The sequence below is a fragment of the Passer domesticus genome, chromosome 3 (assembly GCF_036417665.1).
Source record: "Passer domesticus isolate bPasDom1 chromosome 3, bPasDom1.hap1, whole genome shotgun sequence".
Taxonomy (NCBI): domain Eukaryota; kingdom Metazoa; phylum Chordata; class Aves; order Passeriformes; family Passeridae; genus Passer; species Passer domesticus.
The window spans coordinates 95145970-95158680 of NC_087476.1; the positions used below are offsets into that span (position 1 = coordinate 95145970).

Consider the following 12711-nt stretch of genomic DNA (forward strand, 5'->3'; position numbering starts at 1 on the left):
AGAAGGGGTCAGAGGTGTACATCCCCTGTTTCCACTGACACTGCTGGTCCTTCCTCTCTACTCTTCTGTCAGCATGACTCTTTTGCCACAGCATTTCCATCCTTTCACAGAGCTCTGGAACTGAAAAATTCAGTAATGAGTTTGTGGCTGAGTTTTGACAGAACTTGAACTAAAGGACTAGATTATCTGAAGTCTTAGGTCAAGACTTAAGCTTCACTATATCTATACATGACTTGGATATGGTTTAAAGGATGTTCATGTACCTCACAAGGAGGTCACTCATATACTTCTAAAAACCCAGCTGTAAAATGTGCCAGAGAGATCCACCAGGTATTTTTCTTCTTTTTTTTTTTTTCCCCTGAAGAGATAGAAGCTGAGCTCAGTTGAAAACTGGTGCAGTGTTTTAGACTTCAAACAGTTATACATACACTTGTAAAAGCTGGTTTCTCTGTATATACCTGCAAAAGAAGATAGTTCATCCTTAGCTCAGTGCCTCTGAATCTCATTAAAAACAGATCCCATGAGAGCAGTAAATAAAGTAGCAAAATGGTGGTGAACACCATTCACCTGGTATAAAAGAGTAAGCACAAAAGTGTTCAAACCAAGCTACCATCCCCACGCATTAAAAAACTCAATCCAGTCTACCAATGCATCTAGTCCATACTAGAAACTGTAGGACTCTTCAGAATTTTTTTCTAATCCTGAATCACAGACTGACACATTGAAAAGATGCTCTCTAAATATATTTTAAGAATCAAGGAAATAGTGAATATCAGATCTTTAAAGCATCTTTCCATTTTACTGACTGAAAAAACCCCTTAATTAATGCCAATTTAGGATTTCCTGGCAGTAGTTTGAGCTCTTATAAAATATCAGCTTCAGCAAAATTCAGACTTTTTGAAGACAGGCAATACAGAGTTTAGGTCAACATTCAAGCAACCTTTATTTTTCCCTCCTGGGACCTGGCAATGGGAACAGGGAACTGACAGTATTTGCTGAGCTGATTAATGCTGTGTCAAATGGTAGAAAACTTAGTAAATTGTGATGGTAGGGGAAATGGGAGTCCATACCTTCAGATGGAGCCTCAGCCTCACAGTGCTCATCACTCCTGTGGGTGGGATCAAAAGTGCAAAGTAAAGTAGGAAGAATATTCTGTGGGCTTAATAATATGTGTGTGACTAAATGGTGAGTCAGGGAAAAAAGAGAAAATTTAGTTGTCATGGAATTTTTATCTAGGAAATTGAATCAGAGCATGCATGTAAAAGAAGTGTCACTTTGAATACAGTCCACTTTCCCAAACACAAGAAGTGTCTGAGCTATAGTAGTTATATACAATGCTCTCTGAAAATCACTCACTGAAAAGATGAATTATTTCCATTACAGGTATATAAAGGTTGAATTGAATATTGCTTTATTATCCTCTGTATTTTCTGGTTTCTCAGAAGTTCAAATTATGCTGATATCGACTTCATGGAAGCAACTGAGCAGCCTTTACCATATGTCAGCAAAGCTTTCCAGCAAAGTAATGTTTTTAACAAGGGCTTTTTTTTTTTTTTTTAAGATCTTGGAAGTTCTTTAGGTGCTTGTAGTTAATATTGCAGCAACAGCACTAATGAACTTAAACAAACATGTGACTCTGAAGCCCTGTTCTCTCTGTCGTTATATGGAAGGAGGTTGTCACCACCCACTGAAATCTTTGGCATGTGAAGTTATCAACACCATGATGAGAGAATCCTCAGAAATTATGATTCCTCTTTTACTCCAGTACATACCTAAGAAGAAAATTATGGGTCTCTTCTCCCTCCCCTCTATTTCCCATTAGGATATATAAAACTCTGCCTGAGAAAATTTCCAGCATGTTCTTTTCTTCCAGCCCTATTAAACTATTAGCTTTCTAGAAGCTATTAGCACCTAAGGTGTTTGTAATGCTTCACAGTGAGCTGCTTACAGCCCATGCTCCCCTGCACATGCTAGATTCCCCATGCCTGGATTTCTGTTCTCAGGTCTGTTTTTAATGCCCTCCAGCTTTCTCCACATGCCAGATTACATGACAAATTGTTGAAGAGGAGAGCCAAAGAACGACCTGTCTTTCCCTACCAGTGCAAGGTGTGTTTGGGTCCTAAAGCAGGAGTGGGGCTACAATTGAATCTTACTGCTGTACAGAAGTTTAACTCATTTAGGGACTTTCTTCTGTCTGTCAAGCAGATCTAGAATCAAACAGAGAACTTGTTGAAAGAAGTCCAAACTTCATGAAAATTTAAACTTGAATCCAGACTTTATCAAAGGTTGGGGAAAATCCAGATGTTAGTTTTAGGGTCAGATTCATTTATAACAAGTGGAATTTAAAAGGTATTATTTCATTAATATACATCTACAGCTGAAGATTTATTTGTTGGTTAGTTGTTTTTTGCACAAACGGGAATATTACCAGATTTACCAGAATTAATAAATAATAATTACTGGTAGGAATCAAGGGAAATAATTTGCTTTGGATTAGTGCAGCTCAATAAAAATGAAATTTGGAACACATAGTCTTGCAATGCCTTGCAATGATTACATTTATCCTAGTAAATTAAACAAAGTCAGAGTATACTATCAAATGTTAAGGCGCACTTGCCAGGACTGTGACATCCCTAGAACATTCTTTGGGATAGTTTTGAGTTGAGCAACAGCATGATTCTCCCAGGGAACTCACCAATGCCATTTAGGAATCAATTTTAACTTTCCACAACCAGATATTTTGGGGATTATTTTTGTTTCAAAACACAGAAAGGAGTCAATATTCCTTTCTCAAATCCTGTCCCATTTTTTTATCAATGTCTCTTCTGGTCTCTGGCAGTGAACCAAGGTTTAAGATTTTCTTTCATTCTCCTTTTGGTACACCATGGTACATAACAGCCATGCCAGACTATACAATCTTGAGTGCTGGGATGAGTCAGGGGTGAATCAGAGGTGGATATTTCATATCACCTGTGAAAGGGATGCTCTGATGCTGTGGGGATGTATGGAGCCATAGAGGTGGCATCAACTGAGGAGGTTAAGTGCATAGTGCTCTCTTCTGTGTCTGGGAATGGTGGTGACTCGAGCTGTACAAAAAGCCTCATCATGATGCAGATTTTCCCCCCGGCAAAATGTCTGGTGAAGTGCAAGGCATTGTTATCAGGTTGGCCTGAGGAAAAGAATTGCTGCTTCTTGACACTTAACCCAGTGCTAAGTAGCTGAGTAGGAATTTAATTCTGCTCAGGTTCCTTCACTGAATATGAAATAGCACCAAGAGAGCTCTGGCATAATTTATTTTTTATTTTAATACTCTATCTTGAAATGCAAGATTTGTCAAGAGACCTATGGGAGGCAGGTGCCCTAATCTCACCAAGTTCCCAACAGGTTTAGTCTCTCTGGTGCTTTAAATCCTCGTGTAGAAAACCGGATTTTATGTCGGCCTGAATAAAACACAAGATTAACTTTAGGCATGGGCCTGGATCTGTGGACTTCTCCTATCTGAAATTTAGTACCCTCGCAGAAGCTATCTGAACCAGACACTTTTGCTTCTTTTTTTTCGTTGGCTGTTTCTTTTTAATTTTTCTTAATGTCTCTTTTAACACTGCCAGGAGTATGCTGTTCAGAGGATAAAAGTTCACTTTTATGAATATTTTTGAGATTTGTCTTTGTTCTAATTAGCAATGCAATCTGAAAATTTTGCAGTCCTTAAAAAAAACCCCAAAACTTCTGCAAGAAAAGTGAAACTGATGGAAATGTTTAATGATGGCACCTTTTAATTTATGTTACACTGTCTGCTATGCTAACTTAAATTGAAACATAGTGATTTAGAAATTAAAATGTTTTACACTGAAAAAAAAAATCGAATTCTTTGAAGCTGTCAGAACATTTGTATGGCTTTCTTAAAACATTTTCATGGAATTGACACGACTTCAAAAGGTATTCTTCTCAAAGGATCTGATTTTTCAGAGAAAATATTTCCACTGATGTATTTTCTTTGACCACTTTTAAAGCTCCTGTACTAGAGTTATTAAGAAAAAGCAGCGAGTAGTGATTTTGACACTTTACAGTGGGAAGTGCAAATTTATTTTTGAAATATTGTATCTCATTTTCAGCAATGTATTCTAGTTTTGGTCCTGGTGCTACTATTTCACATTTGCTGTTTTGCTACTATGTTCCTTTTGTGAGACCGCCCATCTCAGTTACATCCATGGGAAAAGAAAGGAAATGTTAATAAAGAATCACAAGCTGCACCAGCATAACAGAATGAGACCAGACCTGTGCTGGAGCTTTCCAGGTAGGGGAGCACGCTAAGTTGCTCCCTGAAGAGAACGAGCGATGTTTCCCCTGTTTGCAACCTTCATCCCCATTCAGAGAAGAAGGCCACTGCAGGTACAGTAAAGAGCCAGTGTGCTCTAGTGGATGACCTAAAATGTGTCATCCTGTCATTCTGATTTCATATAGTGCTTGCCCTTGCTTGGGAGATATCAGCATGGTCTTGAAAAACATGAGGAAGGCAAACTCACAGCTCTGACCCTTTAAACTGAGAGGAAATTAGAGTCGAAACTGACATTCAGAAGGAATTAGATCTGCAACTATCAAATTGCCCATCCTTTTTTGGCAAGTTAGAAATATGTGATTTGTTTCCTCTGTATTAGCTGAGATACAGACACATTCTCAGCATTACCTAATCTTGGGCAGAAAAGCAAAACTGTAATGATTCATAAACTGTAAAAGTGGTGTTCTCACCACTAACGAAAACAGTAAATTATTCTGACTAAAAACCAGGCTTCTGTTATATTCACTTAGGTGTAACCTTCTGCTTAGGGACATCTCTGCTTGAGGATGAGAGATTGATTGGTCTGAAAGACAATATGGTGCAAACGGGGATTTCAGATGGCATCGCCCTTTCCACTGACTTTCCTAAAGACTTAACGCTCCTTGTAAGTCTAGAAGGTTTTTTGAGAACTAGAAAACCATGGCTCCACTATTCCACAGGCAGGAATGCCTAGGAAGAAATTAATCCTCTGATGGACTTCATGGGAGTAATTTGGGTGTTTTTCATATATCGCTTAGAGCTTTGATTGGGACTTGGCATTTTTAGGGGTGTTTCCTCAAATACTGGCTATTTCCATGAAGTCATTTCACCCAGCATGGAAAGATGTCCACCTCTGTGGCGAGATGCATGACCACACGCTATTGATGCACAGCAACCCCTGACAAAGCCAGGCACTGCGGTTTATCTGGCAGCTGAGCAGGAGAACTGGGACAGAGACTTGCTGGAGTGCACTCACAACACAGAGTGCACAGAGCGGCAGCACAGTTGATGAAAGTAGCAATACTGTGTAAATTTCTAGGTTAAATTCATAGATATGTTAATAATGGACATGGACAGACCTGTCGTTTCAAAATGTGTTGATTACATGATTAATACCACTTATTCCCTGGTTCCATAGACCAAAGAGGTCTTTTGCTGCTTTTGCTGCCTGTACAGAGGCCTGGCTCCATTCCTTTCTCCTCTGTGATCCCTGCTGCTGGTATCACAGATGAAGGATTTTTTGATCCTGCTTCATTGTCCTGTGCCATGTTCCCTCTTGAAAAGTCTGTGTACGCCAGAAATTTCTTCCAAGAAATGTTCAGCTGCACAATCATTATGGAGTTTCACTAGACTTGTGTCCTCATAGGCTTCCCATTAGACCTTCTCCTCTACACACTTTCCCCCATTACTGAGCTGAATTATTTGGAACAGGACTTCTTTCTAAGGGTAGTCTAGTTACATTTCTTTCTCCCACTGAGTACTCAGCCTCATATACATATAGAAGTCTTACAGAAATCCTACAAAGCAAAATTTTAATTCCTTAAATGAAAAAAATGGGCTGTTTAGTACTCATATGTGATACTAAAGTAACCATTCAAACGTATAGCCTAGAACTAGTCAGAATGTGACCCTTTTGTGAAAAATTAGATAGAACTGTTTTCTCATTTCCTATCAACTTTATAGCAAACAATGAGGAATAAAAATACATTTTAAATATCACGAAGATGATAAGAACTTATTTTTAACATTTCATACTGGTTTATTTTACGACCTTATGAAAGAAGTTAGGGGAAAATAGAACTAGACTGAGTGTCTTTAATAAAGATATTTAAAATAATATTTGTTATAGACAATTATTTTAACACTGTATTTGTGCTGCTGAAAAATGAAAGCATATTACACAGAAGAGATTGTTAATCTATGTGAAAGAAGGATGTGATAAGGTATCCATTGTGCTGATACAGCTGAATTGAAAAACCTCCACTGAGGTGGCTGGTTGACACTGAGCAGATTCTAACACATTCTTGAGGAGCTGCTGAAAGCCAGAGAAGTTTCAGACAATAAACGAATTCCCAGGAACTTTTGAAATGTGTATTCTCCTTAGAGCTGCACCCTCCTTATCCTACTGTTGTGGGTGCTGACTGGAAAATGACATCTGCAGAGGGTGAAAAACAAACCAAGTAACTATGCTTGGATGAAATCAACAGTCCTGCACCCCTATGGATGATTCCATAGAGCCATATCACTCTTGTTAGGACTCTTGTTAGGTTTTTTCAAGGTCCCAGTCCTTCAGCTATGTGATTCCCTGGCTGTACAACCAGCCAAACTAGTGAGGAGAGAGCCAAGGTGAGTGTTTCCGTTTGCCAATTTTGTATCTTCATTTTCTCTAAATATTTAGTGCAGACCAATTGGCTATGCATTGTCTGAGCAAGATGGAGGACTGGATGAGAATCATTTGGCTGAGATTGTGCAAGTTCAAAACTATGATTACAGGATTTGGGAAGCGACACTAGCAATTAAGCAAGCAGCAGAGTGGAGGAAGTATACTTCCCATCAATTGTGCAGATGGCAGCCTGGGCTGCTTGTTGCTCAGGGATGTGTTGGGTACTCCTAAATGCATACATTGGCAAGCAAAAGGGAAGTGGATGTCACCTGGGCCACTGAGTATCTGCATGATTTCTAGTCCCTCGTGGATACCTGGAAACCTCTAAAGCAGTTTTCCTGGATGTGTTCCATAATCCATCCTGAAACAGCTGCTCCTGAGGACATATCTGCTGGCTAGGAAAAGTTGTTGTCTGGGAGACCTGTGTGCTGATCCTGTGCTGGCTGCAGTTGACTGACATCTCGGTAAATCCAGCTTTCTTTTATAGCTGGCGTTTTCCAAGGGCTGAGGAAATACCTCCTGGGGCAACTTCTGTCTCTTCATGGGTTTAATGCTCTGGATGAATTGTCATGAGATTGCACCGGAGCAAGCAGTCTTGGATGTCCTGCTCACACCCTCTGTGGTCTGAAGGCATGAAAGCTTGATTGACTAAGCTGAAAAACTTGCAAAGTAATAAATTTTCTATTTTGTCCAATGAAACACATTTGGAAATGTGTTTCATTGAATATTCAGATAAGCTTTGTGCAATGTGGGATTTGCATTTATTTTCTCCCTGAAGCATGTCAGATCAAATAGAAACACAAACTACACAACACAGAGGTCTCCTCGTGGCTTGAACTGTTGTGTGCCGTTTTTGTTGTAATTGGATAGGGCTTATAGCATAAATCTGGAAAAATTGTAAACTAAAAAAGGCAATTGTTTCTGTCTGACTGCAGACGTATTTCACACCATTTGAAAATGTGAAGGTGGAAGCAGCTTGCTAAGGTGACAGCCTAGTGCCACTGAACAGTGGGACTTTTGCCACTGACACTAGTGGGAGCATGATTTCACTCATTTTTCATGCAGCATCTCTTTCTAGGTCTTGTCCTCTGGTCCTTTAGCCTTGCAAACGGGTACTCAAGCTTGTTCAAATGACACACGTTAGTGTTCTTAAATTTTTTTCCCACTACTGAATTTAGACCCAAAGACAAGAAACTCAGCTCAGAACAAAATCCTTTCGCACCCCGTTGATTATTTTCACGCTTACCGGCACAGTTAGGGGCTAACACCAGAGGATGCTACGGGAGTTTCCTTTGTACGCACAGGGCGATGGTGGGGGATCGCCGCAGAATCAACGCGGCCCCGCTGCTTGCGCGGGGCAGGGGGTGCCCGCAGCGCCCAAGTAACTTGCGGGGCGGGGAAGCGCCGGCTGCTGCCGTGCATGCGTGTGCGGGCAGCGGGGCCGGGGCGAGGGCCGCTCTCGCCCAGCGGCCCCGGCCCTGCAGCCCCGCCGCCCGCCCGGCCCCGCGCTCCCTGCGCGGCGCGGCGCGGCCGGGGAAGGCGGCTCCCGCCGGGCCGGGGAAGGCGGCTCCCGCCGGGCCGGGGAAGGCGGCTCCCGCCGGGCCCAGCGCGGCGGCGGATGGCGGGGGGGCCGCGCCCGGCGGGGGCCGGCGGGGGCGCCCGCTGAGCGGCGGCGGCGGCGGCGATGCCGAGGGGCCCGGCTCGGCGGGGCGCGCCCGCGGGGCCATGAGGGCGGGCTCCGGCCATGGCCCATGGCAGCGCGGCGGTCATGCTGAAGTGCGTGGTGGTGGGGGACGGCGCCGTGGGCAAGACGTGCCTGCTGATGAGCTACGCCAACGACGCCTTCCCCGAGGAGTACGTGCCCACCGTCTTCGACCACTACGCAGGTGAGCGGGCGGGGGGTCCCGCTACCGCCGGGGGCGGCAGCCGCGCTCTCCCCTCCCTCCTCCCTCCATCCCCTGGCCTTGCCCTGCCGGGGGGGCCGGCAGAGCGCTCGGCCGGGCTTGCCCCCCCTCACCCGCTGTGTTTCTCCCCCCTCGCAGTCAGCGTTACCGTCGGGGGCAAGCAGTACCTGCTGGGGCTGTACGACACCGCCGGCCAGGTGAGTGCCGAGCGCTGCCCGCGGATCCCCGGCCCCGTCCCCCCGCCCGCCGGCGATCCCGGCGCTGAAGTTATTCGCAGGGCTGTGGTCCGGGCTGGGCGGTTCAGAGGCGGGTTGGCGAGGGTGGGGGGCGATTGATAAAATCCGGCTTTAAAAGAAAACCATCGATCCAACCTCGATTCCCGAGGGCGGGCAGGCGGAGACGGGCTTTATTTTTAGCGGTGCCGGGGCCGGGGCGCCACGGCATCGCCCGGCGCTGGGGTGGGGGATGCCCGGTGCCCGCGGGGCAGTGCTCCGGGCCGGGCATCGGCACCGGCCAGAGCCCCTTCCTCGGGGTGCCGACCCTCCCGCCGGCCTTCGGGTGGGGAAGTGTGCCCCGTTCAGTACAGAGGGCATACGCTGCCTCAGCCGCCTCGGGTCGGATGGAGAGCCAGGCTGCCGCAGCTTGCCTTGGTTGTGGTTTACAGCACTCAGATAGCTACAAAGAGTTGCTCGAACTAAAGGTGGAAAATAATAACATGTAATTCTCAGCCACTGCCTTTGAGATAACCTGGGTTTCTTTTGCTGTTCCAGATAATTCAAGTGATTAATTTGGTTAAGATCATTACAGCCAGTTGTGAAAGATGCTGTGATGTCAACATGATTCTTAAGTAACTTTAATGATGGATAAAATACTGCATGTTTGGAGGGATCACTGGTCTACTGGTTTCTAAAGGGCTCCATGATTCAAATAATCTCTTCCTTAGCTTAACTTGCATGGCACCAGTCACGAGCCAAGCAGTCTCCAGGGTTAGAGTACTTTCTGGGGATCACTTATTTGAAACCATTTGTGAAGAGCCTGACCCCAGGAGGTGCAGGCATCTCCCAGGGAGGTGCAGAGCATATACAGAAACGCAGCATGGGTTTCTGTAAAGTTGTGTATTCCCTATATTAAACTTCTTCTTGCAGTTGTGAGCATGTGCTTTGGTCTCACATGACCTCAGACATGCTTCCTTGTTGTAAAGAGCAACTCGTAAGACAGTCTCACTGAAGTCGCATAGACTGAAGCTGTAATTTTTAACAACGTTGTTCCTATAATTAATTGAACAACTGCTGCCTGAATTAGTGCACCTTTTTAGATCTGTATATAACTTTGAATTAGGGAATCAGTATTTAACCAGTCTTATATCTTTGTTAGGCCTGAAATCAGTAAAAAAAGTTAATTCCATGAGAATTGTAGGAAACAGCGCCATTTCCAGAAAGCTGATACCCTGAAGGATGAGACTCTTCCCACAAAGACTGACTTCATGCTTGTCATCTCCCTGATATAAACACAAGCTAGTCAAATTTATGCCAGCTAAGTGCATTTCTTACTACTATCATAGTCCTGGTTTTGAATAGTAATTAGTTCAGAACACAGCTTTAAAATGTTGCTCAAGTAGGTTGCAAAGTGAGGATCTAGTGCTCAGACAAAGCATTTGGTTAGCGTGCAACTAATTATTTTTTTTTATAATGAGCATTGGAAAGTGTGAAAGTGAGCCTAGCACTTGTGTACATATGCACAGTTTATTTGAGCCCTTGTTCTGGTCTTGTTGCTATTAATGTGAGTATGTGTTAGCTCTGTGTAACCTTAACTCAGGTGGCTTTGTGGTACCCCACTCTGCCTGAATGTGCTGACTGCAAACACAGGTGGCCTTTGGCCTCCTCAAAAGTCAGTAGGGTAAACTGGCCAGTTTAAAATTAAGGTGTTCCTGTTACACTAAGAAAAACTTTTTAGTGTGAAGCTGTATATAGAGAAAGTTGAGCTTAGCTTTTTTTTTGCAATTTTTGAAAAGCCGAAATCTTAATTTTGAATTCCAGGGCAGCTTTTGAGGCAACTAGAAATAGATCTTGTTGGCCTGATTCAAAGGACCCTCAGTTCACACAGGGTGTTTTAATGAGGCTATCTTTACAGATATATCTGGTCTTGCCAAAATTTCCCTTTTAGTCAGACCGGTGGTACTAATAAAATCTTTACCACTATCCCCATCACACTTCAGCATGTTTGGGGAACTGGTGGATGTCAGAGACTGCCCACGGGAGCCCCATCCCAACATCCAGTACAACTAAAGAAGGGAGTCTCTATCAAGATGCCAGTCCAGCAACTTCATTCAGTGAAAAGCTGCTTTGTCAGAGCAGCTGACAAGCCTGTCTTCCCAAAGCTACACAATAATAGAAATCTTACATTAAAACTCACATATATATATAGTAAAGAGGAGAAAAGACTTGAGTTGATGATGTTCTCTGTGTTGAGGAAATTGCATGCTGTACCTGGTACATGCCTGCTGCTTGCACAGACTTCTGTATCAGATAAACTGCTGCCCAAAGCTGGGATTTCTGTGCCAGGATACATGAATGCTTTTGTCTCTAATTCTGTCAACCCCAAATAATTTTACTGTAAAATATTGGCCTGACAGTATAGTTTTATAAAACTTGGCTATGTGTGATCACTGTGGTATCTAAGCAGTTCACAACCATCAGCAGGTTTATACTTCCAGCCTTGGACAAAGTAAATAGGTCCAATCTACAGATCTCAATTCAGGGGGAGGAGGAGTGAAAGGGGTTAATGAAAGTTCAGATAGTGACTTACTCCAAATCCATGCAGAAAGCCCTTAGCAGAAGAAAGATTAAAGACAAGATTTTGATTCATAGCTGGTGCGCAGCAGGCTCATCACCCTGAAATACTGGCTTATCAGTGTGTGGGTCTCTTTAACTTGCGTGGTTATGTATTTAGCAACTTGTGACAGACTTTGCTTTGGCAGAGGAGTTGCAAGCTTTTGAGTTCATCCAGTACTCGTTCCTAGCTCGCTTCCTCACAACACACACAGGATCACATGTAGTAACTATAACGATGACATAAGGCCTCATATCTTCATGAGTTTAAAGTAGGTTGAAAACAAACCTATTAAAATCACATTTTTTCCCCTGGTAATATATATAGCAAGGAAAAATGCCACTAGTGGTTCACAAAGTTCAGTTTACACACAGGCCTTTGAGTGTGTGTGAGTTCAAGAAGGCTTTTCTCTGTCTGAAAATACTGAGGCCCTGGTTCAGCAGAAAATAGCCAGTACAGCTGCTGGGCTGTGGAGGCTCTGAGAGCCCATTTGGGTTTGCAGCTGTGAAGGCAGCCTCCCATGTCAGGGAGGTGGGTGGGAATTTGGTGCCATTCCTCCAGCAATTCCTCCCAGAGGTGCAGCTAGCAGCTCCTTTTAGCCTTGCTGCATGCACTGGGTGGGTTTAGAGCAGGTCTTGGTTTCCCCAGAAGATGAGAACTGTGGAATCTACCTACACTTGAAGACACATCAATGCACTGAAGTTTAAATATGAGGTGCTTGTGATACTGATGTTTGGAGGCCTCTGGCTTTGCAGCAGCCTCTTCTGGGAGACTGTGTGTCAATACTGCTCTTTATTGAACAGAGGAACATGGCAAAATTAGCTTGGGAAGAGAACCAAGACTTCATCAGGGGTCTGTTAAGATCACCATGTTGGAGTGGTTTTGATCTGCTGGCAAGTGATTATCATTTTGCTCTTCCAAGATATCAGAAGTAACACTGCCAGCTCTCAAGATGCTAACATTTTTGCAGGAATGTCTACAAGCACTAACAAAGTGGTGCCACATGTCCCTTTGCCATGTCCCAAGTGGTTGAAGTAAGTGGCAGGACACACAGGAGTTGCCCTTTGGGGAATTTTCCTCTATATTCAAGGCTGTTGTTTAAAATTACAGTTGGAGTCTTTCCTTCTGCTGTAGGATTTTAATTCATGGTGTCCCTTTCTTCCAGTGTGTGCTGACCACATACAAGGGGAAGTCTTGCTCTGCTCCTGTGTCTTTGCTCTAAAGGATGGCTGGGATCTAGAGGAAAGATGGGGGAGGCTGGAGTAGCAGAGCCTGTACTG

General features: G+C 43.8%; 1 protein-coding gene and 1 long non-coding RNA gene across 4 annotated transcripts in view; one reads left to right on the forward strand and one right to left on the reverse strand.

Moving 5' to 3' along the window:
- LOC135297187 (uncharacterized) lies at positions 1–11735 on the reverse strand. Its single transcript, XR_010359230.1, has 3 exons — positions 8770–11735; positions 264–458; positions 1–120 (listed from the first exon to the last, which is right to left on the reverse strand). It is a non-coding gene; the product is annotated as an uncharacterized LOC135297187 (long non-coding RNA).
- The window catches only part of RHOQ (ras homolog family member Q), a 24193-nt gene continuing 19411 nt past the window's right edge, over positions 7930–12711 (forward strand). Inside the window, exons 1-2 of one of the 3 annotated variants that reach the window (XM_064414473.1) lie at positions 7930–8584; positions 8741–8799. In XM_064414473.1, coding sequence (XP_064270543.1) covers positions 8007–8584; positions 8741–8799 — 637 coding nt within the window. In that variant the 5' untranslated portion in view covers positions 7930–8006. The remainder of the gene's footprint in view (positions 8585–8740; positions 8800–12711) is intronic. The other 2 variants (XM_064414471.1, XM_064414474.1) reach the window with 2 other exon arrangements.